General features: G+C 41.1%; 1 protein-coding gene across 3 annotated transcripts; it reads right to left on the bottom strand.

Annotated features, from left to right (window-relative positions):
- Nucleotides 1-1,864: 1,864 nt before the first annotated feature.
- On the bottom strand, nucleotides 1,865-8,741 carry luc7l3 (LUC7-like 3 pre-mRNA splicing factor). 3 transcript variants are annotated; one of them, XM_030790148.1, is made up of 11 exons: nucleotides 8,555-8,741; nucleotides 7,469-7,535; nucleotides 7,313-7,352; nucleotides 7,067-7,211; nucleotides 6,769-6,843; nucleotides 6,467-6,571; nucleotides 6,054-6,215; nucleotides 5,589-5,947; nucleotides 5,075-5,253; nucleotides 4,461-4,660; nucleotides 1,865-2,508 (listed from the first exon to the last, which is right to left on the bottom strand). In XM_030790148.1, exons 1-10 carry the CDS (start codon nucleotides 8,651-8,653, stop codon nucleotides 4,494-4,496), a joined length of 1,398 nt encoding a protein of 465 aa, XP_030646008.1. In that variant the 5' UTR covers nucleotides 8,654-8,741; the 3' UTR covers nucleotides 1,865-2,508; nucleotides 4,461-4,493. The 3 variants fall into 3 exon arrangements, with proteins under 3 accessions (XP_030646008.1, XP_030646006.1, XP_030646007.1); XM_030790146.1 differs by lacking the exon at nucleotides 1,865-2,508 and adding an exon at nucleotides 4,151-4,322 and having other exon boundaries at nucleotides 4,514-4,660; XM_030790147.1 differs by lacking the exon at nucleotides 1,865-2,508 and having other exon boundaries at nucleotides 4,151-4,660.
- Nucleotides 8,742-25,774: the final 17,033 nt, after the last annotated feature.

The raw sequence follows: 25,774 nt of genomic DNA on the forward strand, positions 1-25,774 counted from the left end.
GCTCCCAGATTTTTATAAGTTTTATTTTATTATGTAAAAACAGAACAATGTAAAACCAAAAATATAATCCGAGGTGCTGAAACAAATAATATTTAAGATATGCACTGAGCGTTAGAGCGAAACGTCAGCAGTTTAGTTTGCACCACAAATCCCCAGCGAAATCCAGCTCTTCTCATGATGAATCTCTCCAAACTGTCTCTTCCACTGTTACATTTGCATGGCACGGTCAATTCCGATAAGAGCCAGTCTTCATTTTACTTGTCTCAATCCGAACAACAGTGTCTGGGGCGACAGAGTGATATGTAAATCCGCAGAAGGAAGGAACAACAGTATGAAACGTTATTGACAGAAGGCTCTCAAGTCTACTCAAAACTATTCCGAAATGTATCTTCTCCTCTCTCAGTGACGATTATACAATCCCGTTAACAGACCAAAAAAAAACTTGTTGGAGTATTTATGCTCAATTTCCAGTCTTAAAATAATTTTAAAAATCACTTCACATAAAAAATCTTGTCAAAGACAAAACACACTCCTGGCCACCCCGTCGCGTAGCCGTTCCGTTAAGACTGCTCTCATGGAACTCGTTTGAAAGTTTTGTGAACAGCGCCAGTAGCGGGACACAGATATGACGTCATTTGAGAGGGCGTGTGAGAAAGCCTTTTAAGAGCCAGAAACTTCAGTGCTAGTTAATAGTTCTTGAACATTAACAACTCCTGGATTAACACCTACATGTGAAATATAAAGTCCTTGGATTGATGAGCTAATACCGGAAAGACCTAAAGAGGAATTTAAGACTTCGTTCTTCTATAAAATTTGTGTAATGCAAACTGCATTTTATTGATACCGTGCATATTTAAAAGCAGATGTACTGAGATGAAATATACATTCAGTAAATCGAGTACTTAGATGAACTGCATGCAGGGCAGTGAGTGAGGGAATCCTGATAATTACATTTTACTTCAGTCACATTAGATAGTCAGAATTGGTCCATTTACATGCATTTGGTATTGGGAATAGTTATTTTTTTTCTGCACAGGACTTTATATTATACAAATGAAGACAGGGATGGATGAGTTTGAGAAATAAGTTCAGAATGTGAGGGAAACGCCAACGGAAAAAGGAAAGGGAGGAGAAAGGATATCCCTTAGTCCTGGGTGTGCGTGTATGTACAAAACAATTTTAAAAATGTTAAAATGCCCAACCCTGTTGCTTAGTCATGATCTAAGCCCTGTTATATATGTATAGGTCAATGCAAAATGGTAGAATACGTCATATCATCACCCCCCCCATGTCAGAGTACAGTACACAGATGCCAGTGTTTGTATCACTTTGGAAAAAAGTCTCAGGAGCTCCCCTTGGCGGCCAAACAACCTCGCTACACTTTCAGCTTTGCAATCATGAGATGATCCTAGAACAAGTCTAGGGCAAAGAAAATCTGAATGAGACCAAAATAATTCAAGTCTCTGTTACCCTTTTAGAGTTTAAATTCAAAACAAGAGAAAGAAACTTAAGGATTAAGCTGTTTCAACATTGCTGGGTAAGCATAAAAGAGGTGACAAATACCTACATATTGTAGAGAGGGTAAACATTCACTGTGACATATTACACTGATGAATGGGTCTCAGTGTGATCTTTCATTCTTATCTTGAGGAACTGGCCTAATGTACTGTGTGTTCAAATAAGTTTATATAAAATGGTTGAAGTGTAAACAGCAGAGCATATCACGAATTTGGGTGTCACAGTTTTAATCCAGTAACATTGAAGCCCTTGTTCCACAAATCTGTCAGGGTCTCTCCCTCAGCTTTCCTGTATCAAATGCTCCAGTACCATGTAAACAAATGACACACAGAGACAGGTTCATTTTTGGGATTTTATTCAAGACATATACAGATTCTATTAAAATCTGAACCGAAAAAAACAAAAACAAAAAAACATTTCTCTAAAGAAAAAAAAAAAGTCATCCTGGGATTGGGATATATCTTACACAGCGGGGAAAGAGAGGAAAAAAAATGATAAATTTGAGTTCAACTGTGAAGAGGCCATTCACATTGCCAGTCCAAATACTGTACAAATGCTTCAAACTCGTAAAACGTGAAGAGAAGACCTGACTGTACAAACCAAACATGCCAAAGCTATGGTCAATCCTATATGCTCCTTAACAGAAATACATGGTCACTGGCATGTAGCTATAGATTTGTAAATCGTTAAGTATGAAGAAAAACCCAAAACAAAAACAAACAAACAAACAAAAAAAAAAAAAAAACAGGAAATGAAAACACTGTAAAAAGAACGAAACAGGTCCTGCAAATGTGCTTGGAAAGGGGCTACCAGAACCATCATACACACGTTTCCTTCTTTTTTTTTTTTTTTTTTTGTCTGTCTATTTTTTTTATTTTTTTTTTAAGAGGCCACTACATTTGTGGTTCACCTTGTTTTAAGTGGAGAAGGTGCATGTTCAAGCGCCGGGGGTCTTCAGGTCTTCTTCGTCCAGATGTTGCCAGGTTTTCCCTGATGTACACAAATATTCAGAAAGACTCAGATTAGTGCTGGAAAACCCCTGGATTCATTCACTTCATAAACATTTCACGTTCGCTCAACACAAGACGGTCTCAGGTTTAAGGAGAAACCTCCCTCACACTAGATTACCACAACAGCGTCTACTCCTGGCATTCTGTTACAATACCATGACACCTAACTCCTACCAACTCTTGGACCATTCGAGTGTGTATGTAAGTTTGAGAGCATTAGAACTAAGACACATCCTTATTGTCTCACTGGTTCTCGTTGCTCTACTAGAGACACAGAGAAACAGTCAACAACAACAACAACAACAACAACAAAAAAAAAAGCAATGACCACTGAATTATACAGTTCAAATACTTGTGGGGAAAGTACACAAAAGTTGTTTAAACCAGAACTACTTTATGGTGATGGACGTTTTCTCTGTCTTTGTCCCATTTGACATCCCCTTGTCCATGCAGACCCAATTACAAGTTTTAACAGCCGAAATTTCATTACTCAACTAAATGCAGAGGTTCAGGTCATTACCAGGGAAGCACCATATCACTGATAATTATGCAATGAAAATGGTGTGTGTCTACATAAAAATGTTGTATAATGGCGCTATAAAAACAAAACAAAAAAACAAAACCCAAAAAAACAAAAAAAACCAAAAACACTTCTCGTAGTTGGGTTTTGTCAAAATCCAAATGTAAAAAAAAAATCCACAAAAATTCCAGACGATTAAGAACTACACTGCCAGTAGGAATGTATGACATGGGGACATCAACTGGTTTCATCCATAACGCCCAACATATCAACTTCATTCATTTACATGTCTGTTAAGGGCTTCTGCAATTTCAAAACAAGCAAAAAATATCATATATAAATATATAAGTAAATAAATTTAAAAAAACAAAACAAAACCACAACTTACAATAGATATTATTCAAATCAATAGATAAATAAACTAAAGGAAAAGCAGATACATCAAGCTGGGTAACACGTTCACAGGCAACAGCATTCAAATGGATGTTGGTAGAGAAAGGAATACCTGGGGTGAGTACCTGCATAGATTGACTGTATCCTTGATTTTTAATTTGGCTTTTCATGGGGTCGCTCACAACACCAACGCTGTGTGAGGTACGGAAACCAGCTGCAATAGTTCATTAACCCTAAATCCCTCATTCCCCAACGCTATTAACTCTTTCACTTTAACAACACACTATGTCACAATGCAAGTCAGTGAAGCACAAACACTGTATAAATCTCTCTAGTTTTTTTTTTACAGGAGGAAAGAAAAGGGTTAAATATTTGACTGCATTTCATATAAGATCCTTCCATTAATACCTTTACAGACATGGATATAAGTGCCTACAAAAATACCTTTATAGACATGAATTTAGAGACTGAATGTGAGTGTTAATTACTCTGTACTGTGTGTGTATATATATGGGCATGCATATATAGACACACATTCACTCTATATATGTAATGTGTGAGGCAGACAGATCACAGGTTATACATCACAGCATATTGTAAACTGTGAGCACTTGAAGATCAGATACTACAGACAGAGGCACAAAAAAAAAAAAGTTAAGCAAAAAAAAAAAAGAAAAAAAAAAGGGTTTTGGTTTTTTTTTTTTTTTTTGGAAGAGAGCTTGGTCTGAGAGACAAATGTGTGACCGATACAAAACGAGGTACCTCCGGAGTGCCTGTCAGGGGCTACACTGGCTTTTCCCTCTGGGTTTGTGTCTCATTCTACATTCTTCTCTCTCTCTCTCATCCTCCTAGTTCCATCTTCAGTGCATACTTACGATGCACTAGTTCAAAAAACAGGGAGAAGAGTGTGACAGACATAACTGAAAGAAAAAGGGGAGGGGCGGGAGAGGGAGAGGGAGGGAGGATAGGAAGGGGGGGGGAGGGAAAAGAGGCACACCGACGGAGGAGAGTTCACTTACCTGGGTCTGATCTGAGGTCCTATCAGATCAGTTTTAATTGGACTGTGTGTCACCTTCAGAATGGATGTCTTCAGCTGTGCCGTTCAGCTCTGCCTTGGCGGCAGCCTCCACCTCCATGGGCTCGGGCTTTGGGGCCTCAGACGGCTTTTCGTCAGACGAGCTCTTCTTACTGCTCTTCCTCTCCTCCGGCTCTTTGTGGTCTGCGGAGGTGACAGGACGAGACTCTCACTCGAGACGGCTAAGCCCGAAAACGAATCGCGCTCCATTTCAAACAAAATCAAGCTATATTTCAAACAAAATCAAGCTATATTTCAAACAAAATCAAGCTATATTTCAAACAAAGTGCTGCAGAAAGCACTCTGAAGTGGGATGAGAAGAAAATGATGCGCTTATTATTATTTCAGCTGCAGCGTTCATATCAACATTAAGTGCATAAGACATAATGAAAAGCTTCAAAAACTGGTCACGTGAGACAAATCAAGAATGATTCAGACGTCTGGGTTTATCAATGAAATGACCACAACAAAGGCAGTGCCTGTGTATTGCAGTTAGTCTTTGGCCTGAGGTAGTGAATGTGACTGTTCTGCTCTTATCCAGGGCTCTTGTCCCTTCACCTTTGTCTCTGGATGTTCTGTCCTTGTCTCGGTCTCGTTCTCTGTCTTTGTCCCGGCTGCGGCTGCGATGTCTGTGGCTCTTGCGGTCAGAGCTGCGGGATCTCCTCCTGTCTCTACTGCGGGAACGCCGCTTCCTGTCCGAACGATCCCGGCTACGCCTCCTCTCTCTGTCACGGCTCCTGAACAAAAGAAAAAAAAGAAGGGAATAAAAAAATCACATTGGCTAATTGTTAATGTGTCAATTTTCACAGCTTTATTTCATATTCTGAGGCAAACGAGTATCTTCAATTATAGAAGCCATTCGGGGGAACATAACTCTTTCAAAGCCTTAAATAAAATATTCAAGAGAAACACAATGCTTTATTTGGCCATGAGACACCAGCTCAGCAAATTCAGTAAATACAGTGAAGTGCAGGATGGACTCATTGCTGAAAACTCTGGGATGAGATGCGGGGTAAGGGTTTCAGTGGTCTGTACGGTGTTCTGTGAGTTGTTTACTGAAGAGGGAGCGTACCTGCTGCGTTTCCTGTCGCGGTCTTTGCTCCTGGACCTCCTGCGATCTCGGGATCGGCTCCTCCTGCGGTCTGATGCCCGGCTTGAGTGACGGCTGTTGGAGTGGCTGCGTCGCCCTCGTCTGTCTCTCTCTCTCTCCCTTTCCCTCTCTCTCTCCCTCTCCCTGTCCCGGTCTCTCTCTCTCTCGCGCTCTCTTTCCCTCTCTCGCTCTCTCTCCCTCTCTTTTTCCCGCTCCTTCTCTTTCTCCTCCTCCTCCCTGCGTTTCTTCTCTCGTTCCTCTCTCTCTCGCTCCCTATCTTCTCTTTCCTTTCTGCCTCTTTCGTCCCTGTCAGGGTCTTCTGAGCGCCGACGCAGTTTCTCCTGTAAGGTCAAACCGTAGAGAAAAAGAAGAAGAAATCAAAACTGACTTCTGCTTGAGCTATGGCAATGACACAGGTTCCAAACAAATGCCCAGATGAAACCCAACCTTGAGCTCCTCCACTGTGGACTTGATTTTGGCATAGCCCATGTGCTGTTTGCCCATGAGATGGTCGTCCACTCTAGACTGGGCATCTCCGACGATGAGAAATGCTCCACAAACCTCACACACCTCCATCTGTTTCTCCTGGGCAGCAAAGCTCTCAATCGTCTGAAACCAGACACAGCGACAAAATGCAATTAGTCTGAAACACAACACTTTCATTGCAAGCCAAACCATCTACGCCTGCAGAAATTAGACATCACTGTTGTTAAAATCTCTCAAAAACTAAAACATTCTCCTGCATTTGGGTTTTACCCAACATTTGCACTACTTATGTCACTCTCTCTGTCCTCTACATCTACTGTTCACCAATGACCAGTGTAAAATTTAGAGTAATACTTTTTCTAAGTCTCTCTTACTGATGGGGTGGAGCTCAAGAGCTCTCTTTCTTCCTTCAGCTGCTCCACCAGCTTCATCATCCCCTGAGCCTCCTCCACACGGCCTTCTGAGCCCAGCTCCTCAATCTACACACACAGGACAGCTTTGTCTCACACTCACAGCACAATTAAATAAAGGTCATCACGCATGTACCCCTCACACACATAAAACACACACAAAAAGGCACAGTGTAGAAAGAACACACACACACACACACACTCATTTCCATCAATCATGCAGACACAGAGCCAGAAACTGTTGTAGCTGAAGTTGTAGCTCGTACCTGTTGAACCAGCTCTTCAATCTTCTCAGTGAGAACCTGAATCTTCTCCTCATTCTTCCCCGACGGGCCGGGCCCCTGTTGACAGGAAACAGTTTGGGTGATAAATAATTGGAAGGTCAGTAAAGAGTACAAACAATGTCATAACTGCTGTTCCCAAGCATGATTTTTCTTTTTTTTTGTCCCAGCCGAAGCTGACATACCTTGAATTATTTAAACCTGGTGTGCTGAACTCACTGATTTAGACTTAGAGACACAGAGTTATCAGACTGCGGATAGAGAAAGTATCAGATTGACATACTCCGGAGTTCTGCTGGGCCTGGGAGAGAGCTAGCCGAGCGTGTCCTCTACGGATCCTGCGCTCCACCTCTGCCAGCAAACTCTGCAGGTAACGCAGGAAATCCCTCTCATAGCCCTCCTTCATAAACCGTGAACTCTTCTCATACCTGCAGAACATGCGCACATGCACGGTTTCAGTTCCACCATGTGGACACATGAACGGAAATATGCTAGCGCGGATTACGAAGCATAGGAGAAAATAGCTTACATTTTTCTCAAGTTCTCATCGTGTATTTTCTCACAAGGACCTGGGAAGTAAGACAACAATAAATAAAAAGAAAATATGCACTGGCAATCATATACACCTATGCATAGCACATAACCAATAACATGAGAGGTACATGAATAATTTACATTTTCTTACCCAAATCTGACCGAGTGTTTGTGAATAATTCAGCAGGGCAGAACCCACAAAGATAATATTTGCAAACCTAGAAAACAAAAATTATTATTTTTAATGTCAGTAGATACAGTACCATGACAGAATAATTCACTTGAAAAAAGTGTGAACTGTGTTGTATGTTGTAGTTAAGCACAGTATCAAAGCGCATTACAGGAACAGTGTCACAGAGCCCCAAGTGCAGCTTAATAGAGACCGTCATTATCCACATAAGTCCCTTAAACAATACAATGTCAATCTTCCACATGAGTATTACTGCAGATCACTGATGCTAATCGGTGGAGTTGCTCTGAGAAATTTAGACTATAGGAAGCCTTAAGGTGAAATCATGTCGTGCACTACGCTGGAGAGGGCTAATAAAACAAAGGCGCCGTGTCGACCCTAATCCTCTCCCCTCCTTCCAAACTGACCTAACAACGTGAAGCAAACGTTCGCTTGCTGCCTTGGTTACTCTCCGCCATTTACAAGCCCTTGACAACAAAATGTACCCAATGCAATGTTTCCTCTAACAACACTGGCTGTTATTGGATAAACACTTAAGGGTTAATTAACAGGACTTCTCGCGCATGCAATCATTAATCAACGAAAATAATCGCAATAGCACTAACATTCCCTTCATTTTGTTATGGTGATTGCTTAAACAAAGGTCAGTTTCGTACGTACTGAAGCTAAATTATGTAAGGTTGCACACAGCGGTAAGGAGGGAAAAGGCAAATCTGAGTAGCTCTTATGCTAAATGTATAACCTCGTTTAACACACATTGCCAGCTAGGAATACATAAATTGTACTTGCTAGCTTACTGCCAAACGTTTAGCAGCTTTCCCTAGCTAGGTTAGCACTGCCTGAGCAAGAGAACAGAGGTTAATAATAGCGTAAGTACATAATAAAGGCATCCTGATTTACTTCGTCTTTTCGTCACCCGTGATTTAGTAGGCAAATGACTGAGGTTACATGTGTTAGCTAAACATTTTAAAAATCAACCTCACAAAACGCGGTCCCTCACGTTGGTGATAAAGTTAGCTAGTGGGTGGCTAACTATGGTCAACTTACACTCTCGTGGTCCCAGCGTACGTTACATCGTTTCTCGTCAGGAGCCAAGTTCCTATCTCGGCCCATTAACTCATCGAGTAACTGGGCTGCGGAGAGCATTTTGTCACCAATTAATATAAGATCAACTATTTACTTTCTTCTTAAATCATGCGCTGTTTAAACTCCTGTGTTTCGCACATCCGATACCAGCATCAAAATGGCAGCCGCGTTCGGAGCAACAACTGTAATGTTACCCAGAAGTCATTTGTAGAGTGTTCCTACTATTCCCAGCAGAAACAACGCCACCATCTGGTGAGGATGACAGGGGGGCTGTACGCTATCGCTAACAGATGCAGATTATCCAGAGACGTTTAGGTTAAGGTCTTGTAGTTATTTTCACCCTGCTTTGCTGTTTCTGTTTATTCAACAGCGGATGAAATATGAACGGATATTCATTTGGATACTCCGTGAGGATATAATGAGCTGTGCTGAGAGTGATGGTACACTGCATGTAATGGACTGTAGTACTTTTAGTTGAACCGTTTCCTAAAACAAACACAGTAAAATCTTGTATTGAAGATTCAGAAATTATGAGACATATTTTTAATCAACAGAGAAATATTACAACATTTCAGAATATCCACAAAGAAATCTATATGCTACAGGATAGAGTCTCTCTGAGCATTTGGGACGATTGGGTGATCGCGTTCTGTGCACGTATCATCAGTTATGCAAGCTATGTCAGGAAAAAGGCAGACAAAAAAAATTGAGCGATCTAATTTTACTTTTGCGTTTATGCCAAACATTCTGTCCAAGTTTAACTGAGATGTAACTTCCAGGCTTGCTCTGACTCAGTAGGTGTTCGTCTTTCCTGCTTTGGCAGACAGGCGAGAGGTTTGGCTGCATTTCTCATGCTGCCTCCTATGGAGAGCGCTTTCTCAACTTATAACATTATGCTAAAAGTCTTCTCTCTTTCTCAAAGAGTCTTCTCTCTTTCTCTCTTCTCTGTTAGTTTAAATCTCACGTGCAAACATCATAATTATGTTATTCATTACAAATGACCAGGAGATGGCGCACTCTTCCACCAATGCCGTGCTCGCCATTGTCCAGGCGTTATGCTCTAAGCGCCACACCTCTCACTGAGCCCCAATATGCTGCCAAGTTACTGTTCCCTGCGCTGAAGTCACACAGGAAGGATGTCTGGCACTCTTACCAAGAAAATACTATTGAATGACAGATTGAGAAAAGGGACTCAGCATTGCAGGAAGTCTAAGCCTTTCCATAACCTTTTTCTCAGCTCTCAGCTCAGCATCAACCAAAAAAGATCAAAAGAGATAGATTTAATTCCCAGATATGATATCCATTTTATCAACCTATAGGCCCAATGGATGAATTTCTTTATTTATGCAACGTGTCTATGGTGTGTACATTTCCACATTAATCTAGGCACGCACAGTCGGATCACGACAAACGCACTGAGCGTGCTTCCATAGCAAAGAGGACTTTGATGATATGATTACAAAGGTACTCATTAATATGGTGTTCAGATCTGTTTAGACAGGCTGGATGTGCTTTGATGTAAGAAACTGTGTTGGTATTGCAGTAATACTTCCTGAGCATCAGTCGCCATTCTCTGTTTTTGTTTTTTTTTATTATTCTCCTCTGTTTGCCCTTAATCAACATTAAAATGTTGCTTGAACATCCATGGTTTGAATGTGCAACCCATCAAACATATCAGTAATTAGTAGTAACTGACTGAATGACTGACTGGCTATTTCATGCTATGCTTCACATCTCCCAACGCACAGGCCATTACTGTCACAGTTCTAATGCACAGTGCATTCCTACGTACAGCACACTAAGAATAACATTGCCACTGTTGATTAAAGTAATGGAAGTGTGCCCATGCAGAATGATTTTTTTTTTGTTTTAATCTTTGCCCCCCCCGGCCCTGGCCCCCAAACATGCTACATCTCAGAAAATACTGTGCAGTATCCTTTTTATTCAATGTGTTGATTTCAGCATTACAGAACGATATTCCACTAAAATGCTTACAGTTTCACAATAGGTAAAGCAAGAACCCATTACACTGGTCTTTCTTTCAGGTACGTTATGTGTGTAATTCATGTAAATTGCACTCCGGTGAATGAAATGAGTGCAGTGTGTCTCTGCTGCTGGCGTACAAAGCTCGTCCTTTTGTCTCTGCATGCAAATGCTATTGACTGCAGCTTAGTGTGAGACAAATTCAAAGAACACGGCAATCTCTGTAGAGGAGCTGCAGTTACATTTCTCTCTCTCTCTCTCTCTCTCTCTCTCTCTCTCTCTCTCTCTCTCTCTCTCTCTCTCCCTCTGGTTTCTGCAATTTTGTCCCAATGCCCTTTGCTTAAGTCTGTGTTCTTCTGGTTCTCAGATTACACCTGCTGTGCCTGCTGGGGCCGGTGTTTTTCAATGCTACCTTATTTGAGTTAGCGAGGTGCGGGTGAGCACGTCGAATAGCTGAGGCAACCTTGTTGTAGGACTTTTGACAGAGGAACAAAGGCAGCTGAAGATCAGAGCAGATAAGAGTGCAGCTTCTGGAGTCTAGTTTCGTCTCAGCGACCGAGGTGTTGCATTTGTTAGACGGGTCCTGGTGTGTCCGTGATGTGACAGTGCACACCGACAAGCTAACAGTCAAATATCGCTTCACTGCACGATCTCAGAGCACAGCAGTGGAATCAGAGTTATTCTGTCCAGAGATCACAGGCTTAGAGACCATCTGCGTGATTTCCCTCCCCCTAGTTCTAAGCACTGAGTCTCTTTCAAATGTTCTCTTTCCCTTAACTATCTCCATCCCATACTACAGGCTAAAAATGAGAAGATTCTGTTTTTTGCAAAAGGTAAATTGTATCAGCAGCTAACACCCCCCCCCCCCCCCCACACACACACACACACACACACTCCCACCCCCCACCCCCATCCCAAAAAAATAATGCATACTGAAATCTAGAGCTAAAGTAATGCCCATGAAAATGTTAGCTAGAATGTGCAAACACATACTCATTGCAAACCTCTGGAATCTTTTACTACTGTAAGGATATGCTTCACTTGTAATGGCTCATGATTTTGACAACTGGTCTGGGCTTCACTGCGATAAAATGAGTACGGAAGGCTAAATATGATCCAGCCTTTCCATGGAGACCTTAATGATGGTCGGTGCTATAATGACGTCTTTGAAATGTGTCTTCTGAAGTCACTTCAAAGTCACTTCATTTTGCGCTCTCCTTTTGTGAATACCAGTAAATAAATAAATAAATGTGTGGAATGGCCAGACAGTGTTTAATCACTTCTCTGCTTGAGTGGGTAGTGGATTGATGGTTCTCTTGGTTACCATGGCCAGAGGTCCAGTAGCAGCGGCGTATGGGTTATTATGGTGTTAAGCAGGAGACTGATCGATTAGGATGAGAAAAACTAACATTCTTGCTCACATTAATGTTGGCATTCCTATGTTAGCCAGGATAAAGTTGGGAACCTTTTTTTGTTTTTGTTTTTTTTTTTTAATTTGGGAGGATTTTCCCTTGTTAAGGTTTGTGGAGGCCCACCTTTGGATATCAAATATTCAACCCAGCATGGAGCAGGACAGATTTCAGTCTGTCAGTTTTCTGATTGGGAGGAGGGGATCCATGGACTAGTCACAGTGAAAAAAACAAACAAAACAAAACAGTTTGTAGGACTATAGTCATTTTAGCCCGGTTTGTTTATTGATGAAAATGTCTGCTCCACAAAGTAGCCCGCAGGGCAAATTTGCTAGCGTTGATTTCCAACGTAAAATTATAGGTGTTTGGACGATTGAGGGGGTTGAAATTAGGAACGTCCTACTTTAACCCGTTTATGGAGTCAAATAGAATCACTGAAGTCAGGGAAAGATCTAGAAAGTAGATATGCAGGACATATACAGCACATGTAGATGGATGTACATAACATATATAAAACAACATTACTTTCCACTTAGTATAATGAGGCGGAGGGAGGTTCTGTTCTTTTTCCCAAACTCATCTGGAACTCATCTGTATGTGTATTTAATTTGGAATGATACCATAAATCATTACACCCTTATATCAGATAATACTTGTGAGGCAGTGTAAACACCATATGTCAGTTATGCTTGTATACTTGGTATAGTCCAAGACGATGCTAAGCCTGGACTAAGGATAAATTGAAATTTGTTCTGTGGAAGGATGAGTCATACAACACACTCCACACTCTCTTTTTCATGGCCAAACTTGGATGTGGAGGATGTCTGGAGTGCATCTCATGCGAGTATGTTCGAAGAACAGCATTAAACTCAGAAACGGTACATTTAAGAATCAGCCCATTTGTAATTCTAATGAAAGGTACGAGCATTCTGAAAGAAGCAGTATTTATCGACGTGTAATTATTACCGTGAATGACTGCTAAATATCATTTAACAGACATCAAGCAAGTGATGAGTTGAAGGCTTGTCACACTTTTTGGATGAGAACCCCTCCATCCATTGAGCATAAAAAAAAAAAAACCCAGGGCAGATCTATATTCATTTTCACCTCAAGTCAATTTTTGACTAATTGCTCTTGAAAATCTTGTTTCTGAGAACATCTCCGTTGGTGACTTGTGCCTCTCAGCGGGGTTCTGGTATTGAGTGGTGTGTTGGCATAAGCAATGCCTGCCGGGCAGCATTGAATCAGCCACTTCACAGTGATTTGCAACAGCGCTAAAGAAAACATCCTCGAGGAGGATATATTCATACACATTCTTTTCAGATTGTGCCAAACCAGGCAGAGTCATGTTGGAGTGAGTTTAACGTTCCTCTATGTGCGTGTCTAATGCTGCGGGAACATTAGGTACGGCACACACTGGCACAGACAGCGATGGAGAGAAAACAGAATCACATCACCATCACGTGTGTCCTCTCTCCTTCCTCCTCTTCGTTTGTCAGCGTGAAGAGCAGCGTCAGCTGGCGGATGAATAAAGAAACAATTGTCTCTCATCCTCCTGTCTCATCCTCTCGTCTCAGCAGCACGAGGTCAGAGGGTGTCAGATGGAGATGTGTATTTACTGAAAACAATGAAGAAGTCAGGAGTTCTTTTTGTGTGTGATGGTGTGTCTCTCTCTTTTTCCCTCTCTCTGCCGTGAAATGGGATTATTATTATTATTATTATTATTATTATTATTATTATTATTATCATCATTATCATTATCATTATCATTATCATTATCATTATTGTTCTCTCGCTCTCTCACACACACACACACAAAAACAAAACATGGTCATACCACATATGTTTGTGAGCTTTCACAACAAAGCTTTCCCCTCATTGCTAATTGCACTAAAAAAGCCACAGACAACCATTTGAATAACAGCCATTAGCAACAAAAACCTGTAAATCGCCACTCTCCCTCTGGTAGACAGCCTCCGCCGACAGGTTACTCAAATATGCCACTCACATACACATGTGGTGTTGTGGCGTGTGCTGCACGTGAGACATTCACTGACTCAACCTCTCTCTCTCTCTCTCTCTCTCTCTCTCTCTCTCTCTCTTTCTCTCTCTCTCTCTCCATCTCTCTTTCTCTGGAGTTGTGGCCTTTGTGGGTGGACAGCTCGGCCAGTAGCTGTATTCTATACAGGACACATGCCATTTAACAGATGTTCACACAGCCCTGGTTTAGTAAAGGGAGAGAAAGGGAGACGGAGAATACCCATCACTCACAAATGTCTGCTGTTACACGTGACGCTGGGGGCATTGTCGAGCGGTTGCGGAGTGTTGAGTGTGTTTTGGGGCAAGCAGATCGAGACAGGCTAATTCAAGTTGTTCAGGGAAAACAGTGGGATTCTCAGAACTGTGTAATTGCCATCAATCCGAACCGGTCACGTTTGCCGCAGTCCACTACGCCACGTACCATCAACAACTTAGGAGACTGTCACCACTAATGTAACAGCTTTGTAGCTGACGAATGGTTTCCCAAAAAAAGTGTGTTAGCATTTTCTGTGACATGTTTATGTCTCCATATAAGGTTTGACACTTCTAGCTGGACTGAAATATTCAGGCCAAACAGTCACTGAGCAAAGAGCATCAACATTCTTTAGAGTGAAAAAAAAAATTCACATTTCCGTCACTCTATTCATGCAAAACATGCATACAGCTATGTTTATGTTTCCATATGGTTATGCAAGGCGGCCAGATTCCTGTGTTATCAGCACAGACACTGGGTGGGGTGTAGTAATTTAGCAGAACATAGAGTATTGTTGTTTCTATGGCCACTTTCTGAACAGAGGGAGGCCACGGGGGGCTCGTTTGGGGATGGGGTGGTGGGGGGTGTTGGGGTGGAGCGGTGGGGGGGTTGCATTGTTCCATGTCCCCCCGGGAGTGTGGCGAGGGTTTTACGGAGTGATCCGTGGATAAACATGCTTAAGGAGAAAAGAAGCATTCCCTCTCTCTGTTCCAGAGTGGCATCTCGCCAGACACGCTCTCCACACGGCCTGGCAGCTCCACAGCCGGCCCAGCCGCTCCACAAACACAGCCACAACATTGGCTCCAGTCGGCCCGTTTCAACCGCCAAACACTTGTTAGCGAAAGAGTACAATTATATAACTTCATCAGTTCTTATCAGATTCTTCACCGCAGACAGGAAATAACCTTAGGTGCCGAAAAATAAGGAATGTTATCTCAGATCTCACACATTTTCACAGAGAGAGAGAGAGAGAGAGAGAGAGAGACAGAGACAGAGACAGAGAAATGTGGAGGGGGGTGGAGAGGACCACTTCTCTGAAAATCGATACCTTATTTACACCTCCTATGTCAAGTTATGTGTTTTTGAGTTGGGAGATGTTTGTCTCCAAGCGACACAGATTTTATATGAGGCAGAGAATGGACCCCTTTACTTTTCAAACTTGACACATCATGACTAATGTCACAACCAGCTCAAGAACTTTTTTTGACAGTATGCTTTGTTTCCTTATGCTGTGGAGTCAAACTTCCTAATCTGGTAAAACACACAGGTTTTTAGGGGAAAAGGAATAAAGAATAATACTATGCCTTTAGGGTTTATTAATTATTCAATCTGAAAAAAACATTGTGTAGGAACAGCTGCTGTCCTCGTATAGGAATGAATGAGCATTCCATTCACCTATTCCCTGATCCTAACCATCATGTTAACACGAGGCAATTTTTCCAGCAGGAAATAAAATCAAGTCTCACCAGCAGAAAGGGTCAGTCAATTGCCAGTACAGTTGTAACACAGTGCCGCTCAGGTAGTGAAAAGTGAAACATACATGTAAGCACATAGAGTCCAATATGAAGAGGTAGATGGATGGATTAAGATGCTGGCTCAAAGCCCAAGAGAGGCAGCAGGACAGAACAGCACTCTCGAAAATTGGCCCTGTCACCTTGATAGGAGGAGATGCAGCTGATCGACGGCTCTTTGGCCTGTTAAAGTAGTGAAAGTGTGTCTGCAACTGTGTTTGCCATGCAGAGCTTCTTAAAAAAAACAAAACAAAACAAAATAAAAGAATAAACTGAGGGTGGAAAACCACCAATGATATGCATGTTTAAAATAGCTGTTTCCAGACAAAGATGTGTGCATATCACTGGAAATACATATTGGAGTAAATGTTACTCTTTTGTGGAGAAATAAATTTAATGTCTGAATGATTACTTTCATTTGTGTACTTTCGTTTTTAGTGTGACATATTTAAACTCCACATACTGCTTATTTCCACACCACCCCATTGCTCTTCCCTTAACTGACGCTCATTTCCTAAAGCCCAGTTCTGCTGACGCTCAAAACCTTAAAAATTTTCACTCTATAAAGTTACCATATAGAGAGGGTGAGAATAAGCACAGTGGTTGCTTAAAATCTGTGCAGGGCCTTTCTCTCTCTCTCTCTCTCTCTCTCTCTCTATCTCATTCTCTCAGCATTGACTGTTTTATTTTGGAGTTGTTAGACTTCTGTGGTCCTATCATGAATTCTTCACCTTGTATGAACATATCACACACACACACACACACACACACACACACACACACACACACACATTCACATTAAGCTGTAACTCTGAGCTCAAGGCAGAAACATGTCATTGTAGTTTTTGACACATCCCCCTGCTTTAGTTGAGCCATCTGTCAGATCACCACAGTGCAGTTTTAAGCAGTGTCTCCAGACAGAGAGAACCATATTGCGCACTGGTCTGACGTCACAACCTCCTTAGGTTAACAGGCCTGTCATTTTTTCCCCACTAGCTATGTTTGTTTCTCTCATTGAATCATTTCTCACTGTGGATGATTATGTGGAAATGAATGTATGAATACTCTCAAGGTACAAGTGCGTGTGTGTGTGTATGAAAGTGTGTTAAGATCTGTTAAGATCCTCAAGGCCTTGCCTGTGCACTTACCATGGCGACGGGTGTTCCTCTTCCTCTGAGTTGTATGGAACCTACCCTGGGACCTCATTACTCTGATTCCAGGGGAATTGATCAAACAATACATTCGAACAACTTTCCAACAGTGTCTTAATTAAAGACTCCCAGACCTTCAACCAAGGATGCATGTATTTTTAAAATGGGCATGGAATTTGTATAAGGTTCCCTGGAACATTAAGCCCAGTACATGTTTGTTTATTCTAAAGCCAGTGTGCTGCTCTATAAGGGAGCACAAACATCTGTTTGATAGATTTCTTTGTAATCAAACATATAATACTGAAGCCAAAGGAATGACTCTATAGTAGTTTCTGGTGCCATGGTTTACTCTCCCTCAGGATGATATTATCACCTGCTCACATTCAAATTGTTGATAAATGGTAATTGGACTTCAGATATATGGGCATATATCAAACCATATAAAAATCCAGCTCTGATGAAGGTTGCCTGACAATGGTCAAAATGTATCAATATATGTCATCTTTAATGACCAAACTGAGGCCTGAAGGACTGTGTTAAGAGACAGGAGCAGGACCTTCTGTCCAGCTTTTTAAAACGTTGGCTGTTTTTTGAACTATTGCCCAAGGGGATATTCAGAATAAATCATTGTGGTCTGGGCTTGCATGGGCAGTAATGCACTGAAATATTATTCATGTGTTTTAAACAAAAATTTGAACCAGTCTGCCACATTGACTGAACAGTGCATAGGCCTATATACAAATTTGTTTTGAGGACAAGCAGAACTAGACTTATATAATTAATTCAGTATATACTTGTTCCAGCCCCAAAATAATATAAAGACACACACACACACACACACACACACATTTACAGGGCTCTTAAGACCTTCAGCTGCCTAAGCGCCAGTCTATTAATACAAAACGATTCTCTCATTGATCACCCCCTCACTCTCTCCTCCATGAGTCAGAGAGCCTATTTCAGCTGCATTCAGTGCACTGGGAACATCATAATTGTCATGGCATCCTAATCCAAACAAAGTTATTGAAAGGGTATAAGATGACAACTAGCCTACTAACAGTACATTGTAAACTCCAGCTTGCAAACAAACACCCCCCTCCTACACACAGGCACAGGCACAGGCTTGCACGCACGCACGCGCGCGCGCACACACACAGTTTGAGCAAAGAAAATGACAGCACGTGCACGACATTGAACGATACGCTCCAAAATCAGTTTGCTGCAAAATTAACAGGTTGGGTATATGTAAGCTACATGACGGCTCTTTGTAAACCAACCGCAGTTCAAATGGCATTTCAGACAGCGTGACGTCCGCGAGTTTAATATCCCTGTTAACCTCTGTACAACGTTGCCTTCTGAAAAATGGTCCCGTCTCGCCCGAGCTAAATCCCCTTACCTACTGAATACCAATCTACGACAATGACGTAGGTCCTGCGTCTGTGCGAGTCAAACGAGCGGAGCAAGGATGACTCAGAGCACATCTGTCCCGTGGCAAGACTGTGACTTTCTGCTTGAATATCACTAAATACATAAGTGAGTGTGTCATACGATTTTTTAAGTTATAAATACCAAATGGTCGCAAGGCCATCTCATGATTTATTACCATTCATACCACGTTACAATTCAGAAGGCCCCTCTTCCATCGTTTTCATCTGGACACTGGCCAGCTTGAATACATACTGTTACAATGAAACGAAACTTATGGGCGAACTACTGACAATGTCACGTCATATTAATTCACTCATTGTTAGAAGTAGCTGTACATTTGAAACAAAGCATGTCGCCAAAGTTGGCCAACGTTGTCTCTACATTGCATCTAAATGAGGTGATACTATTTGTTTTAGCAGGAAAGACCAACATATCACTCAAAATGGCTCTAGTGACCACTTCATGTTAACATTTAGTATCGTGCGCTTAATGCAGGTTTAAAATGATAAGTAGTTTAATGGGGTAAATGGAGAAAGTTCTTCATAGTTTGTTTACTTTAAAAACATTAAGAAATAATGGATGACGGGCTAAGGGCATATGTTATTTCTCTGATATGTTGCCAGCATACTTAGCACAAGGTTCATTTTTAAAATATACATGGCAAAACTCCTGAGAGACGTTTCTTGCCAATCTAGTCTTCATGAGTCTCTGTCGCCAGAGGTTTGTAAAGCTAAGGCGATTTTCTTTTCCAACATTTCACAACCAATCCATGGTTACAGGGAACACTACAATGCTCCAATAGAGACATACATGCAGGATTACAATATAGTAAGTATTCAACATTAAACTGTTAAAAGCTCTTATCAAATAACACCATTGTCTTAACCTGTTTGCATAATTTAGACTTGAATATTTGCAGCTAGCACAATGTAACAGTTAGTAATCACATGTACAGACATATTATATTTACACAGCCGCTATATGGTGACACAAGACAGCCAGCGTGCATACAGAGTGGCCAAGTGTAGTCAAACATATAATCATATAAAGCACAGTTTATAATTTATGTATCTACTCATGTAAAATGCATTAATATTAATACATAATATGTAAAACCCTTCTTTGTTCTTGTTTTAAAACTGAAAATAGAACCAACTTTTTTTCTGGTTTAGTCATTGGCCTTCTAAGCACCCATTTTTTTGAAATACTTTTCTTTCACGGATTTGACCTAGTCAGTCTATGTATAAGCTATGTGTCAGCATGTGTACTGTAAATATATTTTGCTATGTATTTAATTTGGTAGAGATGTTGGGCTCAGGGTTGCAATAATAATTTTGGCAAATAGGTTATATGCATCACAGGTAACAGGCATGAACACCAGGGTGGACACACCAAGGTTTTTGCCACACAAACGCACACATATCTGATACACCTTAAAAAGCTTAGTTGCAATTATTAATAGTTTGATATATATCTCATTTGAGCCTTTTTACATATGTTTGCGATATTGTAATGCAGTTCACTGGATTCACTTTGACATATCATCCATTGTCATCATCCAGTCTTGGGTTTACATCTGAATGAGTAATTATTGTGTGATATAATTACACTTATAGTTGTTCTGTGCAACAGAAAAAGAGGGAGAGAAATGAGAATAGGCTTGTAAATCTTATACTCCACTCTTTATGGTATTTAGAAATGCAGCATATAAGAGGAAGTAAAAAAGGAGAGATGTATTTATTTGTTTGTTTATTACAAAATTGATTAAATCTGGAATGCTCAGTGACATGGTTCTAAAAGAAGTTTTTTTTCATGATAAGGATATACATGTTTGTGCTACGTGTTCTGGTTCCACAGAAAATAAAGCTGCAGACTGTCTTTTTCAAGTCTGAAAGTTTATATGCTTGCTGTCCTACCACCTATGGTCAAAATGCAGTCAAAGTTATGGAGAATCATCTCATCATTTTTTTTTTCACATGTGTGCATCAATCTCCAGTGGGTAGACATGCTGCAATGGACATGGAACATGACCAGTAGACAGATTGGTTGAACGAAAGAGGAAATATGATCATGCCACATTTTCACCACAGGGAAAACTTTTAAAGTTTGTCATGATTAATAGAGGCGATCCACAAATTGAACTGGTGTTGCCTGACAAATTTTGAAGTAGTAATTTATGAGAAGGCGAGTTTTAAGAGTTGATTTGATTTATACTACTATTACTACTACTACTACTACTAATAATAATAACAACAACAATAATAATAATTTTTACATAATATTGATTCATTCATGGGTCATGGGCTGGTGGTAGATTTTTCAGCCTGTGCTGCTATATAACTGTCCAAAGTTGGGTTGTTTTTTTTTTTTTGTTACTCCAGGTTAACCAGTATGGATAAGATGTCCTTTCTGAAGATTTTAGTCTGAAAATTTTACATGGTTGATGTGGAACTACTAGGGGGTCAAGCAAGGACCCTAAAGTATGTGCACCTTTAGCTTACCTGACTTAACATGTGTGCAGACTTATAAAGTTTCACAAGTTTGCATTAAGTTTAAGTAGGCTATGTGAAAAAAGACCTGAAAAGAGAAGTAGAGGAGGAGGAAGGAGACGAGGAAGAATCACATCAAATATAAGGGGGTGTGTATGCTCCTTTGGTTGACCCTTTAACATTCATTTCAACTGAATTTACATCAAGAGGATTCAGTGATATATGTTCAGAATGTCCTGTGTTATTTGATACAGACCGCTGTAGTCTAATTCCTAGTCAAATATATTTCATTACCTGCCTGACCTTCTCCACTTTTACAGACCGTATTCTCACACAACATTAAGGAAATTCTCAGGCCCACTTTTCAAAATCACAGCGTTTGTTTGAGGCTCATGCGCCATCTTCAAGGAGGTGCCGCTGTCAACGCAGCGACCTGCACTTTGCAGATGCTAGTCTACCATTGCGCAGAGTGGAACGATGGTGTAAAGGAAATCTGTACGGAGACAGAAACCGCTCTTCTCGCCTGGACTGGCTTCGCTGCCGCATCGCGCTGCTCTGCGATTGGCTGTTGAATGCGGTGGGCTGGTGCTTTGCTGCATCCAACGGGAGCAGAGAGACAATAGGGCAGCACAAGGCAGTCTGACAGAGTCAGGGTGTCCAGAAGCAGGTGAGGAGCACGCTGAATTTTGGTACGCCAGTGCGTGAATTAGACACTCAACATTACTAAGCGCACTGCACAGAATTAAGAGAGGGGTAATTTTCAGCGACAAATTTTCTTCATGGGTTCGTAATTGAAGTTTTCCCGCAGATTGGAATGACTGCAAGAACCTGTGCGCACAGAGGGATCTGAGAGGTAGGAGACTCTAGGTACATGCACGAAAATTGTCATGCAATTAATAACTCAAGAATTTTTGACTTGTCATTTTGGGTGCCGAGATTGCGTGTTATACAATGGCCAAAAATCTCTTAATGTTAATGGACTCCTCCAAACACATTCTCATATTGTAACTGCCGTCATATCACTCTGTTGCGATTTCGAGACGGGCTGAGCATTCTTGTCAGTAAATCGCTTGGTTGCAGCTGCACAAATTTCTGTTAAAAACAATTATGTGATTCGTAATCTCATGAGCATTTATGTGTGTTTGGTTATTTGTTTATGTCTTGCTGACATGTGTTTTCATGCGGATGCGCCTTTAATTGTAAATCCTGCATAAGAAACAGTGTGTTGAAGAACAATGGGTGGCCATTGCATATCTTTGCTTTTCTAAAGGAGCGCTGTCGGCTCAGGGGTAACCTTGGGTCGTAAAGATGCGATTGACTTAAAGACGTTTTTTTTTAAATTATTTTTTTAATGTGTCAAACCCTTGTCACGTGTAGCCTGCACACATAGCCATATCGTCAGTGTTTTGACAAGGTGCACCTCAACGAGGTACACACCACACACACACACACACACACACACACACACACACACACACACACATAAAGCTTAGGTAATTAATTTTTCTGCTACCCAGCTTTCACCTTTGTGCTTCTGATCATTTTTCTCACCAGGACAGAATTCTCAAGCTTTTCCTGTAATTAGATTTGACTGGTTATTGCTTAACTGTTAGATCAGTCCTGCTGATAAATTCTCTCTCAAATTCTGAGTGTTACTCAGTAATCAGATTGGAGACAGTGAGCGGATCCTTCAGCTTGACTTGATTATCTCGAAATGAGCATCTTTCCAGAGGGCTAATACACTGAGCAGGTGCAGAAAAATAAAGACACAGCATCATCCCTCCTTCTCTCTCTCTCTCTCTCTCTCTCTCTCTCTCTCTCTCCCTCTCTTAAGAGAGAGAGGACATGACAAACGAAAGCCTGTCAACATAACATGTTCACATAGCTCCATCCACACACACCAGAGACTGTCAGTGCATTCCTCTGAGGCGTCGGTTTGGTACTATCTTGTCCAATTCAGTCAGTGAAGGGTTAGGTTACTGAGTTAGGTGTGCCAGTATGCAACAAAATGTGAAACATGTTTACATACAATACACATACACATACACTTGCACACACACACACAGACACACACGCGTGCACACAGACACACACACGCGCATACACACACACACATACACACACACACACACACACAGACACACACAGAACTCGCAGTCTGTGGTCGGTATTTTTATATGTATTCTTTCATTTAAGAGTCACTCTTATCTTGATAAACTCACAAAAATGAAATGAGTATTGGTTCTTGACAACACATATTTCCACAGATAAATGACTGGTGTCCAAAAGCGTGTAGAACATATCTTTAAATCTTGTGGAGCAGTGCTGTAACAAAGCTAGCCCCATTGGTCCAGCACCCTGTCCTTCTGTTGTGAGATGAAGAGGCACAGAATAGAACTGGCTAATACACACAAACACAAACACACACACACACACACGCATGCACATGCACAAACATACTCACACATACACACACACACACACGCACACACGCACGCATGCACACACACACATACTCACACACACACACACACACACACACACACACACACACACACACATACACACACTGAGGCAAACATCCTCATCCACTGAGGTGTTTTCAAGCGAGCAAACTAAAGACACACTCACTGCAACAGCCAAACCGCTTTGATGTGCTTCACTGCTGTTTGTGTGTGTGTGTGTGTGTATGTCTGTGTGTCTGTGTGTTTGTGCACTGTGCAGGCTTCACTAACAGGACTGCTAGGGCTCAGCTACAGTGACCCGAGGTGCAACTGTGCTCAGAGATAGCGGCACTCCATGTACCACTCACCACAAACATATTGCAGTGGCTCTTTAGTTGCTTGTTTTGGTCATAATGACTTTCCCTCATCTAAAGATCATTCTACAACATAACTGCCGCTCAGGAGCAGTAATTTACACTTCTACGTGTAATATGTGTGTTATCTGTAAATAATAATTTATGTTTTGAACACACATATATTATATACGCAAGCCTTGCATCTGCTGTTTAAGACACACTTGGCATGTGTAGATCAGCAATCATTTCAAGTTTTTAGTTTTGCTGTTTTTAGGCAATAAACAGCAAATGTCCCATTTTTTTTTTTTTTTACACAAAATGTTCCTACGTACCTCCATTTATCTAACTCCAAAGAGTTTTAAAAGCTCAGACAAACCTTGGAGATGCTGGAGGACCAATGAGTCATAGAGACTGTTGGCTCAGTTGGTCTGGCCCTGCTGTGTATGTGCATTAGGAGAAAAAGAAAAGACAAGAATGATTATAAAGGTTTTCATTTATTCATTTATTTATTCATTTATTTATTTATTTATTAATTTTTGATGATGCACTATGTCTTGAGGGCTTATAGTCTCCTTAAGACTGATGTGAAGGCTTCTGTGTAATCGTAAGAACTAAGTGATATGATTATAAAGATGAATCAATATTCAAATGCCCTTGGCTTTTGATCTGCGCCGGTTTTGTTTGGGATAGCTCACTTGTTAAGACGGTATTTTTAATGGGCAGGGATAATTGATCCACGAATTCATAGTAGATCAATTAGCATGTACATAAACACACACGCACACACAGACACACACATTTACTGACATAGAAATACAAGGAAAGAGAGATTAAGAGAAGGAGAGAGAATGCAAAAAGTGAAGCAAATGCCCCCTTTCAGTGCCGTGCGCATGAGAAAATGACTGAAATTTTTACATAAATCTGATTTACTGTTGTGGGAGTAAAAGAGGGTTTAAATTTTTACATAAATCTGTTTTACCGTCATAGGGGTAAAAGAGGAGTAAAGCTTGCTCATTGAGGGACAACACGTATAAGAGGAAAGTGTAGGGACAGTGGTTTCTGATTGCGAACTGGAGGAACTTTGTATAATGGCAACAAGGTGTGTGAGAACAGTCAGCATGCTCTTGTCTTTACAGGCTGCCTCTTAGAGAAGGTTATTTATGGTTGACACAAATCCCTTTGTTGACAGGATGATTCATGTCCCTCACAACTATCGGCAGAAAAGATGATTTGTGGGACAGAGTTAAGATCACTCAGTATGTTTATAACATATTTAACGTAACATATTTGAGTTGTTTACGCATGTAAATCATTGCAGATGAATTACTCAAGGAAGGAATTCAAGGTTTGTTAGTTGTTTTGCTCCTTCGATGCACCTGTACCTTTTTATTTTTGGAAATATTTCTCCAGTGACAGTTTGATTATTGGACTCATGGTAGATTTTCATCCAACATATTGTTATAGTGTTAATAGAGAACAGGTGATAGTTTATGGCAGAAGATTCTGTTGTTTTTGTTTGGTTGCAAAAAAACCAAACAGACTAAAAAACCCCACCAAAGTATAGTGGCACTGGCATTGATTTCAGCAGTGTAAAGGATTATTACCTGTAAATACTTTAAAGCAGGATTCAGCCAGCAGCATTGATCGGTGGACTGAGGGTTTCTCAGCAGTGAGCATGTAAGGATTGGAAAGAGAGAGAGAGAGAGAGAGAGAGAGATGGATGGATGGTTTGTGGAAAGAAGCGATAGATGAATGAGAGGTGCTACAGCATTGCTCAGCAGTTTTGTGTGGTTGAAGCTTTTTATCAAGCACTGGTACTCACTGATCCGTTGGTTATACTTGGTGAAAATCCAGGTCTATAGTGTGTGTGTGTGTGTGTGTGTGTGTTAGTGGTTAGTGTGTGTGTGTGTGTGTGTGTGTGTGCAGTATCATGGCAAGAAAAACAGCCCATTTTTGTGTCCCCAATAGAACTCAGCTGACTCTCAGGGGTCAGTTTGACATTTAATGTTGGCGGTCACCCCCTGTGAGTCCTGAATGCTGCAGAGAGAGAGAGAGAGAGAGAGCGAATAGAGGGAGAGAGGATGATGTTGCAGAGGGACAGAGGGGAGGGGGGGGGG

The sequence above is a fragment of the Chanos chanos genome, chromosome 13 (genome assembly GCF_902362185.1).
Source record: "Chanos chanos chromosome 13, fChaCha1.1, whole genome shotgun sequence".
NCBI lineage: Eukaryota > Metazoa > Chordata > Actinopteri > Gonorynchiformes > Chanidae > Chanos > Chanos chanos.